The sequence below is a fragment of the Cololabis saira genome, chromosome 12, assembly GCF_033807715.1.
Source record: "Cololabis saira isolate AMF1-May2022 chromosome 12, fColSai1.1, whole genome shotgun sequence".
Lineage (NCBI taxonomy): Eukaryota > Metazoa > Chordata > Actinopteri > Beloniformes > Belonidae > Cololabis > Cololabis saira.
The window spans coordinates 36,566,902-36,592,469 of NC_084598.1; the positions used below are offsets into that span (position 1 = coordinate 36,566,902).

General features: G+C 40.3%; 1 protein-coding gene across 1 annotated transcript in view; it reads left to right on the forward strand.

The window, feature by feature from the left end:
* LOC133456412 (agrin-like) overlaps positions 1-15,968 on the forward strand; it is a 230,796-nt gene extending 214,828 nt beyond the window's left edge. Inside the window, exons 4-5 of the mRNA XM_061734887.1 lie at positions 14,791-15,006; positions 15,844-15,968. Coding sequence (XP_061590871.1) covers positions 14,791-15,006; positions 15,844-15,968 — 341 coding nt within the window. The remainder of the gene's footprint in view (positions 1-14,790; positions 15,007-15,843) is intronic.
* The last annotated feature ends 9,600 nt before the right edge of the window (positions 15,969-25,568 follow it).

The following is a 25,568-nucleotide window of genomic DNA, read 5'->3' on the forward strand; positions in this document are numbered from 1 at the left end:
TTAATCCATAGCGAGCAGCCTCGGTATTAAGGCCGGATCGCAGGCTAAGTGCACGTCCGCGGCTCACACAGCCCCGAAGGTTGGGTTTGAAACACATTCTGAAAGCGCTCTCAACAAGGTCTCAGTCTAATTGCTTTGGCAATCACAGGGTTCTCATATCGCCAAACAAAGTGAACAAAACTGAGAACTGCTCCAGGGTCTGAAATAACTTCTGAGACCCAAGTAGGTGTGAAAAATGCATTTGCTCTTTGGCTCGAGTGCCAAAAACATAAACCAGAACAATGGAGAGAAGTTAATGGAAGGAGGGGACGAGGGGGAGAGGGATGGATAGATACAGTCTTGAGGTAATAAACACTGATGTGAAAGCAATCTTCATTGAGACCTTTTTTTTCTTTTTTTTACGTGATTCTTTTTTTACTTCAGTTTGCAGACATACTTCTTTGTAACTGTGGACACAAAGTTAACAAAAACAAGTCCCGCATTGGCATTCAGGGACCGAATCCTTGGCCTTTATTTGTCAGATAAATGCCCAAATCAAGGTCTGTGCAAAAAAAAAAACTAAGTTGAAGGACCTTTGCTCGCAGCATTATGATTTCAGTAATAAACACTAAAGAATTAACAAGTAATGGAGCATAACAACAACTTTAATTATCTCACTCTTCCTTTGTCTGCAGGTGTAAAAATGCTGGCATATTTAAAATGAAACTGAACAAGTACCTTATGAATATATTTGCTTTCCGTCTGTGTGTGTGTGTGTGTGTGTGTGTGTGTGTGTGTGTGTGTGTGTGTGTGTGTGTGTGTGTGTGTGTGTGTGTGTGTGTGTGTGTGTGTGTGTGTGTGTGTACTCGGTGCAGCTTTTGTATGGTTTGTGTATTTACACTTGATGCCAGTGGGACATAATTAAAATTATAAAAGTAACTATAGCCAAGGGACACTAGAAATAGCACTGACAGTCTTAGCTGCAGCAACAACAGTGATAGTTCGGGGGCATGCGAAGCAAAGACGGCAAACAGAACATGAGGATCTACAAGCTGTTTGATTAGTTTAAAAAAAAAAAAAAAAAAAAAAAACAGGTTTGGTATGAATTCAAATTTGGGTCTATTGATTCCTCACGAAATTTTAAAAAGAGAGCCAGAGAATTAAAGTTTTTTTTTTAAGAACAAACACAAAGGGCAGATGTATATCCGTTTTAGGAGTAAAACTGTGGAACTTAAATTAGCAAACTCAATAAAAGCATATAAGCTATTATTCAAAGCAAAGGTAATGGACACATATATAGAAGCAGAATTAGCAAACAAAGAAGAATGTACACATGTGTAGGTGTGTGTGTGGCTGTGTGTGGGTGTGTACCGGTATGAACATATGCATGAATAGTATGTAGGATTTGATGTATAGACACAATACACATGCATGAGATGAAATGACAACCTAAATTGGTTTTGTCGGTTTCTTTAACATCTTTTCACTTGCTGTTTTCAGAGCTATTATTATTATTATTATTATTATTATTATTATTACAGCTATTATTATTATTATTATTGTTTTTATTGTTATTATTATTATTATTATTACTATTATTATTATTTTGTGTAACCTCATGATACTTCATTTGTTCTTTTTGTATATTCTACTATGTTAAAAGATGGGCAAGATAAGCTTTATGCTTCAAGCCCAGACCTTTTCAGTCAAAATAAGCACCATGTTGACCATAGAAAAACCTGTAAATGTTTACTGTCTTGCTTATTGATTTTTATTAGACTAACTAACTAACTAAAAGTAACTTAGAATCAGAGAAAAATCATGACTTAAATGGGACATGTTTTGGGGGGGTGGCTTATCGTCTCAAGATTGTATCAGAATTGATAATAACACTAATAACAGCACGCTATTTTGGACGTCTTTCGTCTGATCGGTCGTTTGCTGATCCGATGGAATACTTCTGCGTCAGTTGGTACTTTCCTGCGGAAACGAAATTTCTCTTCGACCGCGGTCCTCTGGACCCGCTGTCCTTCCTGCATGTCGTAGATGTTGCTCTGCTCCACCACATCGGATCCCTGTCAGCTTGTCATCACGGTCTCCACTAGTCTCTGTCCACTGCTTTGAGCAGAGAAACCCCCCAACATGCAGGACAGTTGGCCCCATGAGTCCGGTGTTGAAGATCGCTGGTCTACAGGAACCAGACAAAGTCTTGGTACCATAGAGGTGAAACATGAGGACGGCTCACCTACGTTCAACCAACTTCACATCGTTCAACCTTTGCTGAACCTCTAAAGGTGCCAATTTCTGCAGCACTGACTGTGTTTACATGCAGTCAATGACCCTTTTAAAACCAGAATATTGGCAATAACCCGAATTTGCATGGCCATGTAAACACCAATAACCCCTTTGAATAACCCGAATTTGCTCATATTCGGGTTTTTAAAAACCCAAATATGACCCCTGGGTTACTCCTTTTAAAACCCGAATATTCGGTCTTGTAAACCCTAACAGAATATCCCATCAAATGGAACAGGAATTTGTTTTCTGCTCTGTTCACAAGGAATCCTGGTCTTTTGAGTCCAGGAAGTTCTTATAAACACGGAGAAACGCAAGACCACGCCGCACTTTTGGAGTGAGGAGGAAACTAATCACTTCATGAATGTAATGAAGGATATGAACATTTCTGCATTTGTAGATGGTAGAAAGTACGGGGATAGCGAGATTTACAAGAAGGTGAGCGAAAAGTTGCGCGAAGCAGCATTTGTTTTGAATTTGGATACAGGAAGAAGAAACGGAAATGACGGGAATTGCGTCATCACGTTCTCCGCACGTCGCTGGTTTGATCCAGATATCCCAAATGATTAATTACCATGTAAACAGGGATAACCCTGTTTGCTCACGCATGTAAACGGAATATTCTGAATGTTTCAGTAACCGGAATATTAGCAATAACCCGAATTTTGACTGCATGTAAACATAGTCACTGTTTTCAAAAACAGCCAGCAACAATATTGGAGGGAAAACCTGCTTCTGTGAACAAAGCAGTAAAGACATGTTTGAAAAGTATATATATCTATATCTATACACACATACATATTTCATCTGCCTCACATTTTGTGTTTTTCCATCTTATACAGTATTTTCTTCCATAAAACCTTCCTTCTCTCCCTCTGCCTCCCCTCATCTCTCCATCTCCACTCACACTGTCTTTGGCTTTATCTCATTTCCTCTGACAGCATTGGCTTCTGCAGGTTCAGGCTGCAGAGTTTGGTAAATAAGTTCGTCCTGCGTGTTAGCCCCCAGGTCAGTTCCCAGGTTTTCAAATAATACTAGTATCTGTGTGAGTGTGAGTGTGTGTGTGTGTGTGTGGGGGGGGGGGGGGGGTATTATTTTGAGTGGGTAGGAAAGGAAGCAAGTTGATTAATCCTTAAGATGGATAAAAAACTCCACTGTGCCAGCTCACGCACACACACACACACACACACACACACACACACACACACACACACACACACACACACACACACACTCCCAAAAACCCCAAACTCGCCATCTTTAAGAAGAGAGCCTGCTCTTTCTTTCTTGGATCTGTTTGCTCTTCTGTTGCCTTGATAAAGACGGGCGTGATTAAAAAAAGCCCAGCCTGAAAAAAGTCGTTTTCTTCTCTCCTTTGAGAGTCTCCATTCTTTCCCTCCATCACACTTTATCCTTTAATATAACTTGTTTAAAGAAACTATTACTCATTTCGAGCTGGGCTGGTATGGGGGTCTTTGTGAGCAGATGTTTACCTTTTTCACACTGGGTGTTTTATGATTGCGGCGGGATCGATAACTAACTGCGTTTCTTTTTTCCTGAGCATGACGAGCCACAGATCAATAGAAGCCATGTAGGGTGGATTTTTATTTATTTATTTATTTTCCTTTTTGGCCACCGTGGTGTTTCTTTCTTCTATCCGCCAGCCGCCGACACAAGACGCCACTTACGGACTCTTTTCTTGGATAATCATAACACGGAAGAAAAATCTTAATCAATACAGCAAAAGGAAGAAAGAAAGAAAATCTTTAACGTGTGAAAATAGATTTTAAATTACTGGACTATCCTCAAAGAATGCAGGAACATGATATCCAACTATTACAGTGACATCTAGTCAGTTATTAATGCATGATTATTATTATTTTAATGCACCCCAATGCGTTTAATGTTAAAGTTTGGGTTACATTCGCGCAACTGGAGCTCATCTGGTTTATCTGATGAAGTTAATAATCCCCATATGATGAATAGATGTGAGATTTACACCGCAAGAAACAGCGCCTGTAGAAATAAGCTTGATATTCCATGAATCTAGTCAAAATGATCTCATTTTAAGCAAAAATGCCGTTGCCTATGGGGTTGGGAAAATGTTCTTGACTACAGCTCTTAAAAATAACAAAATAGTCTGCAATAGTATTTAGATTTTTTTGAAACAAGTCTATTTTTCCTTAGAAATTAGTTTCTGTGGAGTGTGTGTGTAAACTGCAGAAACAGCCCCTGTAGAAATGAGCATTTTATCCCTAAATCTGGTGAAATTCTCTTTATATTTAACAAAAATATCAAATTTTTCTTCACCAAAATTTTTAAAACTAGCAAAATAGTAGCACTGATTTTTTTGTTGTTGTTTTTGCAGTGTGTGTGTGTGTGTGTGTGTGTGTGTGTGTGTGTGTGTGTGTGTGTGTGTGTAAACTGCAGAAACAGCCCCTGTAGAAATGAGCATGTTATCCCTAAATATGGTGAAATTCTCTTATATTTAACAAAAATATCAAATTTTTCTTCACAAAATTTTTTAAAACTAGCAAAATAGTAGCACAGATTTTTGTATTCTTGTTGTTTTTGCAGTGTGTGTGTATATAGATATACATCTATACACATGTGAGCATAACGGAAAGTTTCCGATCCCAGCCTGGCGGGAGAAAGCTGTTCTGAGCCCCGTTGCATCACCGGTTGTCGCCATGGCAACCTGTCCCCTCACCGCAAAGGTCTTGTGTTGCTGCTGCACTGATAGAGAGGCGAGCGCTCTCATCCAGAGAGAAGGAGAGCGGCGGGGAGAGGAGAGGACTGTTAAAAGCTGCCCGGCTGGGGAGCACATCTGTATTACTTAGTGTCAGCTGCAGAGAAAGGAACCTTATATTAGGGGGTTAGTGGAAGATGTCCCCGAGGATTGTTCCAGAGTAATGAATTTAAGCCCATTCAACTTTAATGTGACGTTGCCTCCATGCCGCCGCGCCGTCTCTCCCTCCGTCAGGCCTGTCCTCCGGATTTCCTGACTCCCTTCACCTGTACGGGGTCTCAGAGCGGCAGGTTTTAATGACGGTAGCCGTTTAACTGCACGTTCACCGGTGTCCCCGGTAGGAATGGGCGATATTTTACCGTTCACGATAAACCGTCAAAAAAAATCCCCACGGTAAGAATTTGTCATCTCACGGTAAAAAATATAAATTGAGGAAATGAGCCTGAAAGAAAGAAAGAAAGAAAGAAATGAGCCTGAAAGAAAGAAAGAAAGAAAGAAAGAAAGAAAGAAATGAGCCTGAAAGAAAGAAAGAAAGAAAGAAAGAAAGAAAGAAAGAAATGAGCCTGAAAGAAAGAAAGAAAGAAAGAAAGAAAGGAAGAAATGAGCCTGAAAGAAAGAAAGAAGAAAGAAATGAGCCTGAAAGAAAGAAAGAAAGAAAGAAAGAAAGAAAGAAAGAAAGAAAGAAAGAAAGAAAGAAAGAAAGAAAGAAAGAAAGAAAGAAAGAAAGAAAGAAATGAGCCTGAAAGAAAGAAAGAAATGAGCCTGAAAGAAAGAAAGAAAGAAAGAAAGAAAGAAAGAAAGAAAGAAAGAAATGAGCCTGAAAGAAAGAAAGAAAGAAAGAAAGAAATGAGCCTGAAAGAAAGAAAGAAAGAAAGAAAGAAAGAAAGAAATGAGCCTGAAAGAAATGAAGAAAGGAAGAAAGAAATGAGCCTGAAAGAAAGAAATGAGCCTGAAAGAAAGAAATGAGCCTGAAAGAAAGAAAGAAAGAAAGAAAGAAAGAAAGAAAGAAAGAAAGAAAGAAAGAAAGAAAGAAATGAGCCTGAAAGAAAGAAAGAAAGAAAGGAAGAAAGGAAGAAAGAAATGAGCCTGAAAGAAAGAAAGAAAGAAAGGAAGAAAGAAAGAAAGAAATGAGCCTGAAAGAAAGAAAAAAAGTATTTTTTTTATCGTTATTGGGTTAAATGCCAGAAATTATCGTGATACATTTTTTTGTCCATACCGCCCATCCCTAGTCCCCGGTAATCCAGACACTTTTCCTGATGCCCGTGTAAAGCTTGCAGCTGTTTTATTATTCATGCGCATCCACCTCGGTCCAAACTGTAAAAAAAAAAAGAAATAATTAAAAATCAATCCCTCGGCTAAGAATAGTGATCCTTCCCTAAAGCTGCTGTTGTGACTCGGTCGCGGTGATTGTGTCGAGCCTTATTGGACGGGACACGCCGCACTCGCCCTCCGCGGTCCATTCCTTGCCGTTTTCACTTTGTTTGAAGAAAATGCAGCAAGGCAGCAAAACAATGAACCTGACGGAGCGTTTCGACAGAAACACGGCCTTCGGGGGCATTTCCTTAACACGCTAAAAAACAAACCTCAGAGAAACAGGAACTCTCTGGTTTTGGAGGTTTTTTTTTTTTTGCTCAAATCTGTGTCTGTCTGAATCTGCGTCTATGTATTCATATTTCTCAGCACTGTCCGCACCACTTCCAGTTTGCTTGGCTGATTTATTACAGAAAAGTGAAGAAGGCCGCAGACCAGAGAAGGCTTTTTCGGCCCGGATGGGCAGCTTTCACATCCGCCCCGGCCGTACGGGAGGAGGAACAGGGCTTGTTGTGATTGATATATTAATCTCAACAGTACAGTTCAACTCATTCCAAGTATTACAAAGCCAATAAATTAACAATAATAACTATAACCTTGCCAAGCAACCCAATGGATTGTGTCAAATGTTCATCCGGGGTTGAACGCTACTAACCAGATGTAGCGGACTTTGGTTCGGGTCGTTTCAGGACACTTCGCCTTTTTTGACTTAAGCCGGGCAGACACTGTGCGATTATCGGCTCGTTTTGAGACGATTTTCCAGTCATGCGACTATATTTTGGATCGGGACAGATTTTGACCCAATCGTTGCTCGTGCATCGTGCAGTATATGTGAGGTAACGACGAGAGATTAACACCTCACGACGAGCTCCCGATCACAAATCGTGAGGTCGCAAGAAAATCAAGCGTGTTTGAAATCCTGGTCGCTCCTCGTGAAGGAATCGCACAGTTGAAGCAGCTACGACCCGATCCTTTCGCGTCAAAAAACTATTATTTGTAGTTTAAGTGTTGCAAATTCACATTACAAATCACGTTTTAATAGCAGAAAAAAGACTGCATTTCCCACGTACGGTGCGGGTCGCCGCGTACCCTACGCCGTAGGCTCTGCGTTGGTGTAACGTTGGTGTTACGGTGTACCCTACGCGTACCCAAAACCGGCCTCGAGTTCCAGTACACGGAGGTCCGACGGGAGGATTATGATCGTATAGTGTGAGCAGACGGGTCGCATCAGAGCATCGGCTCGTACAGTGTGAGAACATAAATCGTGGGCTGTGAACTTTTGAACTCCGCGATCTAGTCGTGCAGTTTGAGATGGGGCTGAATCAAACGATTTAAAATATCGCACAGTGTATGCCCAGCTTAACTGGACCAACGTGTACTTGGTCAGTGGTGCTAAGCAGCGCTCTGTTGCCTGAACAACAATCACGACACGGCCAAGTCCTGCCAATGCCGGTTGGTGCAACCGGCAGGGATGCAGGTCCAAACTTAGGTCGACCGTTTTTTTCTCATCCTCCAATGACAGCTAAATAACACTTTTTAAAAAACGAATCAGGTATTCCATCGCTGATATTCTTCCACGTTTATAAATAAATAAATCAACTCAGATGTGGAAATGTGGCCCCTGTAAGACCCGGTCCGGAAAAAGGTGAGAACTGCCCGCAGAGAAAAATGGCACACTCTCTTTGAACTCAACCGCTCAAGATGCTGCCCAGAGAGCAACTTTAAAGCTCTGGCGCCGAGTCACGTTTAAAGGATAAGCCGCCGGACGGGACGTTTGGTTTGCCGACCGGTTGAACCGCCGTTTCTCCCCAGTGGGAGTTTCTCCCTCGGCTTTTCAGTAGAGGAAAGAAAACATCAACAGAGCTTTAGTTTTAACGCTGCAGGGATGAGGGGGGATTATTTTAGAAAGACAGATGAGCTTTCACACTCAGAACGCTGAATAATATATCAAAACAAGAACACAAACCCTTACCGGTACTGGAAGAAGAAGTCAGGTAGTATCTTATGCAGTTTATGGAAAAACAAAAAAGACATGCGATGACTTAATGAGACGCCAAATTGAATTATTTTGCACAGAATGCGTTTACATCAAGAAATTACAACGAATGTTGGCGCAGGGGGAGCAGTATTCACCGTTTTAAGTCTTTGATGAGACTCAGAATGTCGTTCCACTTAAATTATGTGTGTATGTTCCCAGAAATGGGAAGAGAACGTTCATAAAAAGGAGCGTTTACGTCAGATCAGTGCCACCCTGTTAAAATGCAGACGTCGCCGAATTGAATGTCTGGAAAGTTCCTGACCTCTGCTTTTAAATAAATGCCATAAATATCCAAATATGGATGTAGTTTTATTGAGTTCTGGTTCCTGTCGACAGAAATCATTTGATTGACAGATCTCAGATCAGCTTTAATAAATAGCATTACACTGCAAGATCTACGGTGGCCGAGACCCGCCATTGCTGAAAATAAAAGTAACGCTGCAAACAGAAACAAACGCCGCTGCAAATAAAATAAACGCTTAGCAAATAAAATAAACGCTGCAAACAAAAAGAAACGCTGCTGCAAATAAAAGAAACGCTGCAAATATAAAGAAACCCCGCTGCAAATAAAATAAAAAAACGACGCAAATAAAAAAGCCACAACGGAAGTGAATTACCGGGGACTATTTTTGCTGATGCACCGGTGTTGCACATTAAAAATTACACGTAGCGACGTTGATCACTAACCTTTTCCCTTATTTTTTCGTTTGTTGTTCTTCTTATTCCTCGCTCTTCTTATTTCTTCCTTTTCACTTAGATCCTCTTTGTCTTCTTCTTCTCCTCTCACGTAAAAAACACCGGTGCATCAGCAAAAATAGCGGTGTTTCTTTATATTTGCAGCGGCGTTTGTTTTTATTTTCAGCGTTTATTTTATTTGCAAAGCGTTTATTTTATTTGCAGCGGCGTTTCTTTTTATTTGCAGCGTTTCTTTAATTTTCCGCAATGGCGGGCCTCGGCCACCGTAAAAATCAGACCCTCTGAATAAAAATTAACAAAAAGTCTAATATTCCATATATCTAGTCAAGATTTTGTTATTTTAGGCAAAAATAGCTTATATATATTTTTTTTTAGCAAAAAAGTCAAAAATAGTTTTAATACTCAAGTTTTTTTGCAGTGCAACAGGGCCGACTGAGGAAAGGGAGTTTGAAACCGAACCAGAACAAGCGCTACCGTTCGTGTTTTGTCACATTATCAGGAATGTGCATGTAAATTGTGTCCCGGTCCATTTCTATCTGCCGCTCCCAGTAATCAACCGTCAGTCAGACGGAGTCGGGGCGATGCTGGAATATGTCGTAAACAAAGTTTTTGTCGGAGCTTTTGTTTTCAGCCGCGCCGTGGGAGATAACGCCATTCACACGAGCTCCCGAGGGTTTTTTTGTTTTGTTTTTCTTTTGTTTCGTTTTCTCTCTTGTTGCAAAGAAAATGGACGTGTCAGATGAGCGCATCTGCTCTCGGCTGGCGGGACGGGTTTTTCCCGACAAAAAAAAAAAGAACCTCCTCTTGATTGGTTCACCTTAGTCCACAAACCTGCACCTGATACCTTCGCTTTGACAGATCGCTCAGCTTTGGTGTCAGTCTTTCATTAGCTCGCGGCGCTCGAGCGGGAACGCGAGACTTTCTAATAGGAAAACACTCCGCAAAGTGAGAATCATTCCCAGCTTACATCTTTCCTGGAACATAACTGTTAGTTCGATTGCAGAAAAAAAGAAGATGTATTTAGATCACAGAGACGTCTCTTTTTGTTTCTTGTCATGTAACCTGACAACCAGCCCTCCTGCTTTCGAGTACACATCTGACACAGTTTGATTGAATTTCACCTCTTGTCACTCTGCTTGCATGGCTTCGTTTCTGAGGTACATGAACAAAAACCACACACACACACACACACACACACACACACACCGACTGCGGTGTGTGAAGTGTCTGCAGAGCAGTGGGCCAGTCATGACAAGGCCTTCATTCCAGCGACTGGCCTCATGAGTGCATGTGTGTGTGTTTAAGAGAGAGAGAGGACGACACCTAATGCTTACACATTTTCAGACACACACACACACATGCTGTCAGGAACACAGATGCATTCATGGATAGCTTCTCACACACACTCCTTCCTCCCTCGGTACCGGAGAGCGAGCTCAGGTAGCTGTCAGCGGCTCCCCTGCAGGGAACAGTGGGCAAGTCGAAAACAGCCTCCTCGCCTGTCACTCATACATGCACACGTATGAACACATCCTGCTTCCACGCGTGCAGCGACACACAGCGAGACGCCTCGGGGCGGATGCTGGACCGGCGGTGGAAGCTGCTCTCAGAGCCGCTGGTGTTTTTATGTGGGAGTCCGGTCGGTTTTAGTCCCAACCTGCAGGTCAGCGATAAGAAAGGCAGCGTCACGTGTGGGTGGACGCGTGTAACGTTTATCCACAGCAGGGACACTGGCTTGTGTTTTGTTGTTGTTTTATCAAGGACTTATTTTCATGCTCTTTCGTCCATTGATTTCCAATCAGGGTCGGCTACCTGTGAGCGCCCCCGGGTGCCGAGGCAAGGGCGTCACGCCGTCGGTCCGAGTGGGCGGCAGCTCCCACTGTAGGGGTCAATCACTGTCTAAGCTGATATCTTGTACACACGGCATAGCCACTAGGGTTGCCACCCATATTTTACGGGACGTAAAATACGGAATTGTCCTTTATTTGAGAAAAAAATGTTGCGTCCTGTATTGAACTAATACGGGACACGATTTGTACCGTATTTTCATTAACTTTTACACCATATTCTAGTTGAATTATTGAAATAAATGAACCTTTACACCATATTCTAGTTGAATTATTGAAATAAGTTAACTTTTACACCATATTCTAGTTGAATTATTGAAATAAATTAACTTTTACACCATATTCTAGTTGAATTATTGAAATATGTTAACTTTTACACCATATTCTAGTTGAATTATTGAAATAAATTAACTTTTACACCATATTCTAGTTGAATTATTGAAATAAATTAACTTTTACACCATATTCTAGTTGAATTATTGAAATAAATTAACTTTTACACCATATTCTAGTTGAATTATTGAAATAAGTTAACTTTTACACCATATTCTAGTTGAATTATTGAAATACGTTAACTTTTACACCATATTCTAGTTGAATTATTGAAATAAATTAACTTTTACACCATATTCTAGTTGAATTATTGAAATAAGTTAACTTTTACACCATATTCTAGTTGAATTATTGAAATAAATTAACTTTTACACCATATTCTAGTTGAATTATTGAAATACGTTAACTTTTACACCATATTCTAGTTGAATTATTGAAATAAATGAACTTTTACACCATATTCTAGTTGAATTATTGAAATAAGTTAACTTTTACACCATATTCTAGTTGAATTATTGAAATAAATTAACTTTTACACCATATTCTAGTTGAATTATTGAAATACGTTAACTTTTACACCATATTCTAGTTGAATTATTGAAATAAATTAACTTTTACACCATATTCTAGTTGAATTATTGAAATAAATGGACCTTTACACCATATTCTAGTTGAATTATTGAAATAAGTTAACTTTTAGACCATATTATTGAAATAAATTAACTTTTACACGATATCCTAGTTGAATTATTGAAATAAATTAACTTTTACACCATATTCTAGTTGAATTATTGAAATAAATTAACTTTTACACCATATTCTAGTTGAATTATTGAAATAAATGAACCTTTACACCATATTCTAGTTGAACTATTGAAATAAGTTAACTTTTACACCATATTCTAGTTGAATTATTGAAATAAATGAACTTTTACACCATATTCTAGTTGAATTATTGAAATAAATTAACTTTTACACCATATTCTAGTTGAATTATTGAAATAAGTTAACTTTTACACCATATTCTAGTTGAATTATTGAAATAAGTTAACTTTTACACCATATTCTAGTTGAATTATTGAAATAAGTTAACTTTTACACCATATTCTTCACCTGTAGGTATATTCTACATCTGGGCTGATGTGGACATACATAGCATAGGAGGCTATTTCAGTTGCTAGTATGGTTGTCTGTCTGTACAGTCATGCAAGTTCAATGCTATTAAAGCACTTTAAACTTGAAATCAAAGCATTTAGTTTTTTCATATAAAATAAACACATTTTTATTCAGTTTAGAAGTTTTGGGGCTTTTTTTTTGGCTCCTGCGCTGCTGAAATCAGGGCGTCCCTTATTTCTATTTCTGAAAGGTGGCAACCCTAGTAGCCACACTTGTTGGTTATTTCTATTTTATGTGAATTTACTTGACTCAGACAACGTTTGCTGTTTGCTGCTTCACCTCCGATCAAAGCCGAGGACTCGGTGGGAGGTGAAGGATCAAGTGTCCTACAAATTCCCTGACTCGTGAAGCCTTGTTTGGGTTTTTTCGTACGTGCTCCCGTCCCTCCTCGTTTTCCTGGACGGTGGAGGATCGTCGGTGTTTCAGGGCCCCCTACGAAAACGCACTGCCCCACGAGACTGAGCCCATCGATTCTTGTGTTGTTGATGCTTTTTGAACATTTTGACAGTCGAGCTCTTTTCAAACTCTGCACACGTCCGAGCTCATCCGAGCTCTTGTGCTGCTTTCATACCAACACTGTTTACCACTTTTGCTTGTTTGGTTCGTAGTTTTAGTAGCTGATTTACTGGGATAAACGCTCAAATATTCCTAAAACATAGAATATGCATAAGTTCATGAAAACTTGAAACAGAGAAATATCAGTAAAAACAACTCATGTTGGATAACTTTCCACGGGAATGAAGCTGAGGATTTGGGAAGTGTGGAGTAAATTAATAGAAAATATTTAGAAAGTTATGGTAATTTATCGCAGACAAGTCGCCTGGCTAGCCATGACAATACAGTTTGAAGTGACACCCCTCCCTTTCGCAGCAGTTTCCACAGTTTTTATTTCATTTATTATTTATTCATTTAATGTTTAATAAATAACAGCCAACTTGGCTGCAGAACTATTTAATAACAACACAGATCCACACGTTTGGTGTTCTTGCTCCACAACCGGATGGACTGGATTGGATATCTTTTGTTGACACTACTGTGGTTGTGATTCCTCACATCCTCTGTTCCTCCGACCGGTCGCACGCTTGTCCGGAGGCGTCCAGAGGCAGTTTCTGCTGCCTCTGGACGCCTCCTGGAAATCAAAGATAAAGTCCAGAAGAACCGGACTGATTTTCTGTATCAAGGGGGAAAAGACTGGGAGCAACAGTCCCAGCAAACACAAACACAGATGCAGAATTTTTATTTGGTCAACAGCAAACATGCAAACTGATTTTTTCCCCCCTTTTTAATTAGCATAAATACAGAATAAAATTCCATATTCCTATGGATACCCGTATGTATGTATGTATGCATCCATCCATTTTCTATACCCGTTATAGAATACATGTAGAGAATATTACAAATATATATATATATTAGGGCTGGGCGATATATCGAGATTTTAATATATATCGATATATTTTCAAACGCGATATGGTACGAGACAATATCATTTATATCGATTTAAAAAAAAAAATTATTTACATTTTATTTTTATGATTTTGATAAAGCTTATTTTGTGACAAATTGACTTGAATGTTTTATTTGAGATTTGCACAAATGTTTTGTTATTTGCACAACTGTCAACCTCAGTGGAAAAGTCTGCCTGTTACTGTCTACATTGTATTAATTGCACAGTGTATTTTAATTTAATTGTTATGCAGGAGAGGGATATTTGTTTTATTTTATTCAAGAAGCATTTTTATTCTATATATGCAGGCAGTTTATTTTTTTATTTCATTTGTTTTATACATTTTGATATTGTGCAGACCTCTGTTAATAAAGGTACCTGTGTGACATTTGGCACGCGGCTTTGTATTAAAACAAACGTTTTTTTTAAGGGTTTGCCTCAGAAAAAAATGAAGCTAACAGAGATGCTATGCTATAATGCTTTGGGGGAAACCCCAATTATGGCACAGAAAAAATATCGATATATATCGCGTATCGCCATTTAGTTAGAAAATATCGAGATATGACTTTTGGTCCATATCGCCTAGCCCTAGTTGTAATTGTTTTTTATACTTAAATACTGTAAGTCCAATATATTTATCTGAGAAATACCAGTAAAACTTCCTGGTCTGGATGCGGTCCATGGGTCACATATGTGGGTTGTATTTGCACCGTGAACGATTCAGACATGTCATACACCCTGAAAAACCCCACCACCTCCATCCTCGGAGCAAGCCAAGCTTTGAATTTTCGTTGCCACCTTCTGCCTTAACCTCCGAGCAGATTAATGTGTAACTGAGGTAATTACCGGGTCAGGACGCTGTAAGGCAGGACCGAAGTGAGATGTTTCTCTCATCCCTGTCTTCCTCTTCCCCCCTCAGGCTGCAGAGGAATGCTGTGCGGCTTCGGCGCCGTATGCGAGCGTGACCCAACCGACCCCGCCAAGGCCGAATGCGTCTGCAAGAGAGTGGAGTGCCCGTCCCTGGTGGCGCCTGTCTGCGGCTCGGATTCGTCCACCTACACCAACGAGTGTGAGCTGGAGAAAGCCCAGTGCAACACACAGCGGCGCATCAAAGTCCTGCGCAAAGGGCCCTGCTGTAAGTACAGTCACATGATCACCAATCAATACGCTCCTCATTAACATGCAGGGAGAAAATATCCATGTTACCAAAGAAACAAAGAGGATATTATCTCTTTTCCTTTGAACAAATGGACCATTATCTGCGTTTACTTCATTTCATCCAGTTTGGAAATCCCTTGGTATTTGTGGAGCGGTCCGTATGTTTCTGGTTCATCTTGTTTTGGTATTTTAAGAGCATAAAAGTAAGGCTAAATAACTGGTATGGATGGTAGTAAAAGTAGGTCAAGTTGAAGTTTGACATTTCAAAAAGCTTGTATATTTATACAGAGGTAGAGGCAGAGCAATACACAGATATACTTCTTGAAGACAGTCAAGATTTCAGGAATGACTATAGAGGAAGCATATGGGTTTACAGATCAAAGTAGTTAGTCCAGAAAAACAAAATTGATCTACAGCTGTGGTAGGATTAATATACAAAGCAGACACCCAAAAAAAGAGTGAATTAAAGGTAGGGTAAGGGGTTCTTCAAAGTGTCTGAGCAAGGACATTATCAATATTTGTTGAGCATCTTATGAGTACACTGTAAAGTCTTCAATCAAAGTCCTGGTTCTGTAAACTGAAAACAAAAAGAGGCCCCATAATTAAAAGAAGAAAAACAATCTCCAGGAAGCCACCGAAAGGTAGCAGGATTCGTCCTGGTGAACACGAAGTGGAGCGGAGGCTTTGGAGAGACGATTGGAGGAGACTGTTTGTATTTTTCAATCATTCTTTGGTCACTACTCCACAGTTTGTGACCACGGGCGAGCGTAGGATCATAGATCAACTGGTAAACAGTGATTCTTACCTCCATCAGACCAATGTAGTCTCCAGTCCTGCAGATCCTGCACCAAACTTCTGATCAAGGCCCCCGAGGTACTGAAGCTCCTCCCTTTGAGGCGGTACCTCACTCCCGCCCTCAGATTCGAAGGTGCTTATTGACGTCCTTGCAGCTTCGCGTTTGGCAAATATGGCACGTATTGTTTTGTATTGTTTCGCGAAGCCTGAGGACCATCGACAAAAAGAGTCACTGGTATTCAATATCAAATTGCCCCCCGTTGCTGTCAACAACATGGATGTCAATTATACCCTGTTGGAATAGAACAGGCCTCGCCGTTCTATCTTTAGCGCACAATAATAAAACGTGTCCCCATTATGTCCTTTCCTTTGTTTTTCCCAATATGGCCGGGCTCCCAGTGCTTACGCGTCAAATGCACCTGGACAAACAAAGTGTGCCACTTACCACTCCCACTGTTGGCCGTCCAGGCCTTGTTTCCCCCATTAGCCCCTCAACGCTGCCTATTCCTTCTCTTTAGTTGAGCCTATCAAAGTCCGTGGGCGCCAAACAGCAGATTTCTGACACAGCGGCGGCATCGGTAATAACTACAGTGTTTGTTCGCGGTGGTGCCTCCTTCTCCGCGTGGGTCCGCGGCTAATTCCAGGGGTCTGACGGCATCACAGGACTGAATCTGGCACTAATAACAATGTCAGTTGAACACCCACAACCGGCAAAGAGGAAATAAAGAGGTTCGGATGATGAAGAAAGGACAAAAAATAGTGCAGCAGAGAAGAGAGAGAAATGGCATTTAAAGGGGCAGGGAAGGAGGGTTTAATGTCAAACGAGGGATGGGCAGGGAAATATTCAGACAAAGAAGGTGGTGCGAGAGCAAGTGAGTGAATGATTGAGTGAAATCCAGAGGGAGGACATTATAGTAAGAGTGCGCTAATGATGGTTTATGGAGGGTTAAGGCCATCAAAAGAACCATAATTATCTCCGGCAGCAACAGGCTGAAATGTTGTGGTAAAAAGAAAAAAGAGAAAGAAATAATAATAAAAATGATGATACTAATTATGGTATTGCTGATAATAACTACATGCTCACCACCCCGAACACACTTCTTTACTTATCCGCTGACCATCAGGCAGAATGTCTTCCTTCACAGTCGTGTGTTGTAGAGATGCAGACATTAGTGACGCTAATGGTTACCAGTTTTTATGGGAACATTTTCCTGTTAACACAAGCTGAGAATTCGCTTCAGAGGACGGACTGTTCTCTATTCAACTTGGATGCGCTGCAACAGCCTTGCTGTGTTTTGCATTCGCAGTGTGAGAAGCCACAGGACACATTTTTGTAAAATTAGCATGAAAAAGGTGAGAATGCAGCAAAGTAGAAATGTAAATGCCTCATGGGAAGGGCCTCTTAAAAAAAACTCTTAGCTTGCAAGGCCAGAAATGAGTCAAGAAATGTGCTCTAATGCTCTAATGATCGTCAAAATGTCTCAAGAACTAAATAATGGCTTCACAGGGTGTATCTCTGCCTTTAATGGCTTTAGAGGGAGTACCCTTGCCTTTAATTGCCATAGAGGGAGTACCCTTGCCTCTTGCCTTTAATGGCTTCAGAGGGAGTACCCTTGTCTGTAATAGCTTCCGAGGGAGTACCCTTGTCTGTAATGGCTTTGGAGGGAGTACCCCTTGCCTTTAATGGCTTCAGAGGGAGTACCATTGCCTTTAATGGCTTCAGAGGGAGTACCCTTGTCTGTAATGGCTTCAGAAGGAGTACCCTTGTCTGTAATGGCTTAAAAGGGAGTACCCTTGTCTGTAATGGCTTCAGAGGGAGTACCCTTGTCTGTAATGGCTTCAGAGGGAGTACCCTTGCTTTTAATGGCTTCAGAGGAAGTACTCTTGCCTTTTAATGGCTTCGGAGGGAGTACCCTTGTCTTTAATTGCCATAGAGGGAGTACCGTTGCCTGTAATGGCTTCAGAGGGAGTACCCTTGCCTTTAATTGCCATAGAGGGAGTACCGTTGCCTTCAATGGCTTCAGAGGGAGTACCCTTGTCTGTAATGGCTTCAGAGGGAGTACCCTTGCCTTCAATCGCTTCAGAGGGAGTACCCCTGCCTTTAATGGCTTCAGAGGGAGTACCCTTGCCTTTAATGGGAGTTCAGAGGGGGTACCCTTGCCTTTAATTGCCATAGAGGGAGTACCCCTGCCTTTAATGGCTTCAGAGGGAGTACCCCTGCCATTAACCCAACACTGTCTGGGATAAGCTCCACTAGACCCTTTAGACCCTGAATAGAAATAAACAGATGTAAATGATGGTAGTGTCTTTAAAATGTATTGCGTTACAGTTTAACGGTCTTTGATGCGTTCTGCATCAGTGGGAACAGCTCTGCACGGGAGCGGTACCAGGCCCATCTCACGAGGGAGAATCTTTGCAAAGTGATAACTTGAATTACCAAAGAAATGATGTTTTGCTGCATGTAAAAGGGCACTTTTTTCACTTTTTGAAATATTGTAGAAAGGATGAGTGCAGTCCTATAATCAGAAATGCTATTACACAAAAGAAAACCCATAATTTTTCCAAAGGCTACCAGCCCGACTTGGTGCTCAGATACTAATAATAAATGAGAGGTTCTGCAGCACCGCTGTGGATTGGGAATAAAGCGTTATTGAAGTCATCTAAAGATGCTCAGAATGACTGGAGCAGGACGGAGTGATAGCTTCAGGATTAGCATACGCTACGTACTCACGCGGCCGGGTAAATACCAAGGGAGGGGACAACTTTTAAAAGACAAGACTAATGTATTTAATCAGGAATCTTTCTGAGGCGATGTTCCATAGTCAGAAGAAATCAGTGTAAAACTTTGAAGCAATCCGTTGAAATTTGATATGTTTATTAAACCCTGGTGGAGAGTTTATCGCTTATACGGTATGTGGGCCCCTGTAAGGGGAAAGTGGGGTACCAAACGGGCAAGACTGTGGTTTGTCCACTAGGGGTGGGCAAAAATATCGATATGGCAATATATCGCGATACTTTTCCAGCCGATTCAATATCGATATTCAAAATTTGAATATCGATTTTTTTTTTTTTTTTTTTTTTTTTTTTTTCCATTATATCACCCAGTGCTCCTACCTAAGTGACAATCCTGGGCATTGCCACTCTCTACCAACCCTGGGAGGGCCCTGCACTGAGCTCCGGTTTTATTTCACGTTTTATTTCATTTTATAATTTATTTTTTATATAACACAATTGCCTGTCCTTAAAAAATGAAAAATAATGGACAGAGGTTTATTTATTTATGGATTTATATCTATACTGACTGATCACTGTGCCTGTCCTTGGTTTTAGTACCATCTTTCTTGTGTTTATTATCATTTGCCAAATAATTACAGCAACCTCATACTAAATTTAATGTTAATTTCATATGATGTAAATAATATGAAAAAAATATGCAAATATGTTGTAACTTTAGCTTGTATAGTTATAATAAAACATTGTTTTGACTCAGTTTGTCCCATGAATTGTCACTATAATCTGATGAACGTGCAACTCGGATTTTAAGATCCATCACTATCATCTGATGTATATATATATACAACTTGGATTTTAAGATGTGTAATGCATTTTTACATTTTTCGGTGAACTATGTAGAATATAATAATCGGGATATCGCATAATCGGGATATCGCAATGTGTATCGTATCATGGCTCAAGTATCGTGATGCGTATCGTGAGGTCCTTCCCAATACCCACCCCTATTGTCCACAGGTCCAGTCTATGTTTGCTCATATGGACTTGTTTTTGGGGAGCCCCATTGGTTAATTTTATAATGTGGGACACACACAGCCCAACCCACCCCCGTTCGGTCCACTTTACGAATGAGGACACAGGACTTCCATGAAACCGAGACCCATGCCGTGTACTGACCCAAGTAGCCCACTGTTAGTCCAGATGTGGTTCCACATGGAGATGCTGGGAGTCGTTAGCTCTGGTGTCAGAAACGCTGCTCACATTCAAAACACCAGCCACTCGACAGATCATTAGGACGTTTTGGAGTGGCATAACCATCCCAAACTTTCTGGGTTCTTCAGCGGGACAGCAGTGAAAGCTCAGAAGAAAAGTTTCATAAAGGAAAAAAAAGAAGAGGAAGAGAGGGAGAAGTTGAAATGCTTTGAGCTACTTGTTTGAAGCAAACTCAGTCCCCAAGTTTCACTGAGAAGCTTTGCAGAGAGATGAAATCTGTCACTGCAACAAGGACTTCACCAAACTGAAAGGAGCATGAAGCGCTGCAGTGGGAAACCGGGAGAAACTACCGGCAGACGGGAAGAGAAACTTTTGGAGGTGACAGAAAACACAACATCTAAACTAAATATCAGTGGAAGGGCCAATTATTTTTTGTTTTTAGGTTGAGTTTACACAGTTTATACGTATTTTATATAATTTTCTGGAAGCTTGTTTATGTACTTCCCCTAATGAAGATATTCTAAATTGGTTGATTTGCATTTATTTGTCTCGTAGGAAGCGCAATGCTTAACCTCTTAACCGCTCTCTGTCATTACCAGATCTATATCCTTGTTCCATTAAAACTCCTTTTGAATGCCAACAAAGCTCCACGGCCAGCCTTGAAACCGCGCCACATCCCAGTTGGATGTTCCGCCTCGTCGTGACACCAGTCGGCATAAAGTTGTTTTTGGTCTAACACTGTATTTATGGCACGACAACTTCACAATAAGTCTAGAAAGCGGTTGTCTTCGTCCTGAAATATTTATCCGTCTCCACAGTCCCAGACGTCTAACGATGCTGCTTCTTTCGCTTGAATTCAGCTACAAAATCTCCTGAATCTGTTTTTTTTCTCCTTTTTTCGAGAATACAGTTTTTCACATTTCAAACATATTTGATCGTAAATGCTGCTATAGATCGTCCTACCCCAGTTTGGACTGCCGTGACTGTGAGGATCCGATGTTTTCTGGTTACTAAGAAGTTATGATGTGCTTTAAGTCAACTTTTATGATAGTTTAGTGTTTATTTTGTGTTTAATTGTGTTGCTTCTGCTGACCTGACCATCAACCCATCCTGCCCAGGAGACCGTTAAGAGGCTTAAAGCAGCTACAAGGAGTTTTTTTATGTCAAAATATCAGCTTTGATTTCATTTCAAAGAATATTTGAGTGTTTTTCGGAGCTGTAGTCGAGCTTTCATGTCCATGTCTCTCCCTACCAGTAGAAACTAGCCAAAGCCGTCATCACTTTTAAGTTCTATCGCTGTATGAGGAGACCACCTTACATCGTCACGGTGCTGGCAATTTGACCTCCTCCCCTGTAGGGGGAGCCCCTGAGCTAAAACAAACAAGCAAAATGCCAATTTCTTTTAAATTTCCAAAAACGTCTTTATTGATTAGCGAAGAATTGTCTGATGTCAGGCGCAGGTAGGGTTGCCACCTTTCAGAAATAGAAATAAGGGACGCCCTGATTTCAGCAGGGCAGGAGCCAAAAAAAAAGCCCCAAAACTTCTAAACTGAATAAAAATGTGTTTATTTTATATGAAAAAACAAAATGCTTTGATTTAAAGTTTAAAGTGCTTTAATAGCATTGAACTTGCATGACTGTACAGACAACCAACCATACTAGCAACTGAAATAGCCTCCTATGCTACGTATGTCCACATCAGCCCAGATGTATAATATAGCCTACAGGTGAAGAATATGGTGTAAAAGTTAATTTATTTCAATAATTCAACTAGAATATGGTGTAAAAGTTAATTTATTTCAATAATTCAACTAGAATATGGTGTAAAAGTTAATTTATTTCAATAATTCAACTAGAATATGGTGTAAAAGTTAATTTATTTCAATAATTCAACTAGAATATGTAGTAAAAGTTAATTTATTTCAATAATTCAACTAGAATATGTAGTAAAAGTTAACTTATTTCAATAATTCAACTAGAATATGGTGTAAAAGTTAATGAAAATACGGTACAAATCGTGTCCCGTATTAGTTCAATACGGGACGCAACATTTTTTTCTCAAATAAAGGACAATTCCGTATTTTACGGGACGGGTGGCAACCCTAGGCGCAGGAGGTGTATCCATGGTTACAGATCGTGTCATTTGAAAAATACATAACATAATATGACTTTTATTTGCCCAATGACACATTGACAAAGTCAGATTCTTGGCAGATTTGTGATTTGTAAATCTGGACAGAAAACGCTGCCAGATACTGATGTAGTTTAAATTGTGCTTCATCAGGATTTTATTGATTTGAAACAATATTCTGAATGAATGAATGAATGAATGAATGAATGGATGAAAATATATTTATTTCGGCCAGGTCATTCAGAATTTAGACACCAACAGAAAGCATTAGTTCACATAATAAAGAGACCTAACCGAAAAGGAATAGGCTGAAGCTATTGCTTATTTACGCCTACCCTTCTCACATGATCAACTTATTCAGATCGCAACATACAAAACATCATACAAAAAAATCATATTGTTTACACAATCCCGAACATAATTCCGTAATAGTATCATCTACTGCAGGGGTCGGCAACCCAAAATGTTGAAAGAGCCATATTGGACCAAAAACACAAAAAACGAATATGTCTGGAGCCGCAAAAAATGAAAGGTCTTGTATAAGCCTTAGAATGAAGACAAATGGTGAAAGGAGAAATGTCGAAAAAAAGTCAAAATGTGGAGAAAAAAGTCAAAATTTAGAGAAAAAAGTCAAAATGTTGAGAAAAAAGTGGAAATGTCGAGAAAAAAGTCGAAATTTTGAGAAAAAAGTCGAAATGTCGAGATTAAAAAGGAAAGGAAAAAGGAAGAAAAAAAGTGGAAAAAAGGAAAGAAAGAAAGAAGAAAAAAGAAAAAAAACAAGAAAAGAAAGAAAAAAAGAGAAAAAAAGAGAAAATAAAGACAAAGAAAGAGGAAAAAAAGGAAGAAAAAAAGAAGAAAAAAGGGGAAAAAAAGGAAAAAAAAGAAGAAAAAAGCAAAAAAAAACAAGAAAAGAAAAAAAGGAAAAAAAGAGAAAAGAAAGAGAAAGAAAGAGAAAAAAAGGAAGAAAAAAAAGATGCGAAAAAGGGGAAAAAAAGGTGAAACATTTTTGAAAAAGCTCCAGGAGCCACTAGGGCGGCGCTAAAGAGCCGCGGGTTGCCGACCCCTGATCTACTGGATCCCTCATATTTTTCAAACACATTAAACTTAAATAAACGTTTGAATGCATGAATCGACTGGCACATCTTCAATTTTTCATCAAGTGCATTCCATATATTTACTCCCCTTACAGTAATACATTGATCTTTAATTTTAGTCCTAGACTTTCCCTCAAAGCTCATATCTACTTACCCTTATTTTAAACATGCTTACAATTTTACTAGGTAACAATCTGTTGAACATTTTGTACATTATCAATGCTATTTTGTATTCCACTAAATCCATGAATTTAAATTCTCCTTGTTGATACTTAAAAATTCGATATTTTTACGCAATTCCATACATTTTCTTTCTTTCTATCCAGTCTGTCATCTGTTGCCGTCACATATTTAACTTTCTTTCCTGCAGCAGCCTTGTGAAAAGCTCCAGCACGCTTCCATATGTGCGTGTGTTCGCCGCAGGAAGTATTTCTGTAGTGGGACATAAAGTTCAGCCCAGGGGCAAGCTGCGCTTTCACATTCATCCCCGTTTATATTGATGCGTTTGGCTGGAGTCAAGGATATATGCATTTGTTCTGCGGATGCACATGCAGCAGAAAAACAGGTAAAGGTATAGGGGTATGGAGGGCCTTGCGCGTCCGCTCTTGGAGTTATTGGAGTCTGACGGACGAGTTCTTATTCTCTCTCCGTCTCCAGTAAATCCAGTCAGTACAGAAGGTCCAGATGGGTCACCCTGGCGGAGATTATGGCGTCGTCAGGCTGATGGAGGAGGGAGATGGGAGAGGTGGAGACGGTGTAAAAGAGAAGGGAGCGGAGGGAAGGGGAGAGCTGTGTGGGCAGCTGGACTGGTGCGCTTGTGGAAAAAGCCTCGTTTGACTCGTTTGATTTGAATGACAGTTTTTTATTCGAGTAAGTTTAGCTGAGCGCCGTTCTGAGAAGCAGTCGAGTCCAGTTCAGATTAGGAAGGAAGGAAGGAAGGAAGGAAGGAAGGAAGGAAGGAAGGAAGGAAGGAAGGAAGGAAGGACGGAAGGACGGAAGGAAGGAAGGGAGAAAAGAGGAAGGAAGGAAGGAAGAAAAGAGGAAGGAAGGAAGGAAGGAAGGAAGGGAGAAAAGAGGAAGGGAGGAAGGAAGGAAGGAAGGAAGGAAGGAAGGAAGGAAGGAAGGAAGGAAGGAAGGAAAGGGGAGAAGGAAGGAAGGAAGGAAGGAAGGAAGGAAGGAAGGAAGGAAGGAAGGAAGGAAGGGAAGAAGGAAGGAAGGGAGAAAAGAGGAAGGGAAGAAGGAAGGAGAGAGCAGGAGGAAAGAAGAAAGGAAGGAAGGAAAGGGGAGAAGGAAGGGAGAAAACAAGGAAGGAAGGAAGGAAGGAAGGAAGGAAGGAAGGAAGGAAGGAAGGAAGGAAGGAAGGAAGGAAGGAAGGAAGGAAGGAAGGAAGGAAGGAAGGAAGGAAGGAAGGAAGGAAGGAAGAACGAAAGAAAGAACGAAAGGAAGGAAGGAAGGAAGGAAGGAAGGAAGGAAGGAAGGAAAGAGGAAGGGAAGAAGGAAGGAGAGAGCAGGAGGAAAGAAGAAAGGAAGGAAGGAAAGGGGAGAAGGAAGGGAGAAAACAAGGAAGGAAGGAAGGAAGGAAGGAAGGAAGAAAGGAAGGAAGAAAGGAAGGAAGAAAGGAAGGAAGGAAGGAAGGAAGGAAGGAAGGAAGGAAGGAAGGAAGGAAGGAAGGAAGGAAGGAAGGAAGGAAGGAAGGAAGGAAGGAAGGAAGGAAGGAAGGAAGGATAAATTCCCGGTGATTATGTTTTTGTGTAACAAACATGGCGGATCTGAGAGCGAAGTTGAAAAGGTGGAGTTGTATTGGTATTTTTTTTATCGTCATTTTAATCGTTATCGGGATAAATGCATTTTTTAGTCCATACCGCCCATCCCTAGTCCAGATCGGTCCTGGACTCTGATCCGGCACGCTGGAGCCACAAAGGCAGCTCAGTTGGGATGTGTTTTTGTAAACAGGAGCATCAGCGTTGACAAATTTAACTTTTTTTTTCTTAATAAAAGCTTTTGCACCCGTTGGGATGTTTGGAAGCAGAGAAACAAAAGTCTGCAAATGGCTTAAAATAGATTAAAAAGAGCAAAAGCTTCTTAGAAGCAAATGCAGGACGAGGCTCGGGGCTCTGAAGAGCTTTGCAGCCAAAATAACAGAACATATTAAAGGAATTTAAATCATCTATATTCAAAATAAATAAGTAAATTTGACCCTTATTCGTATTCATCAAGCATCACAATTGATTCATTTTACTTTGAACGAAGCTCAAAACCCCCGGTCTGGGATTACGGAGCTGGACGGCCTGAAACCAGGGTGTCTGACAGCTTAAGTCAGTTTTGAAACCTTTTAAAAGTCACGAAAAGCATCACATGTGCCCTTTAAGATTCAGAAAGTTTTAAAGGGCACATATGATGGGAAAGATCTCTCTACATACGAGGATCTTGAAGAGCCGGCATCTTCTGATTGGGAGTCTTGATTTGAAGAGGTTTTGGAAATAAGGCTTTGATTATTTCAGCAAAACAATGCCAGTTTTATTGCAGCTTTGAGCCTCCTCAGGCGTTAAACCAACTGGTCAAGTATCGGGCACA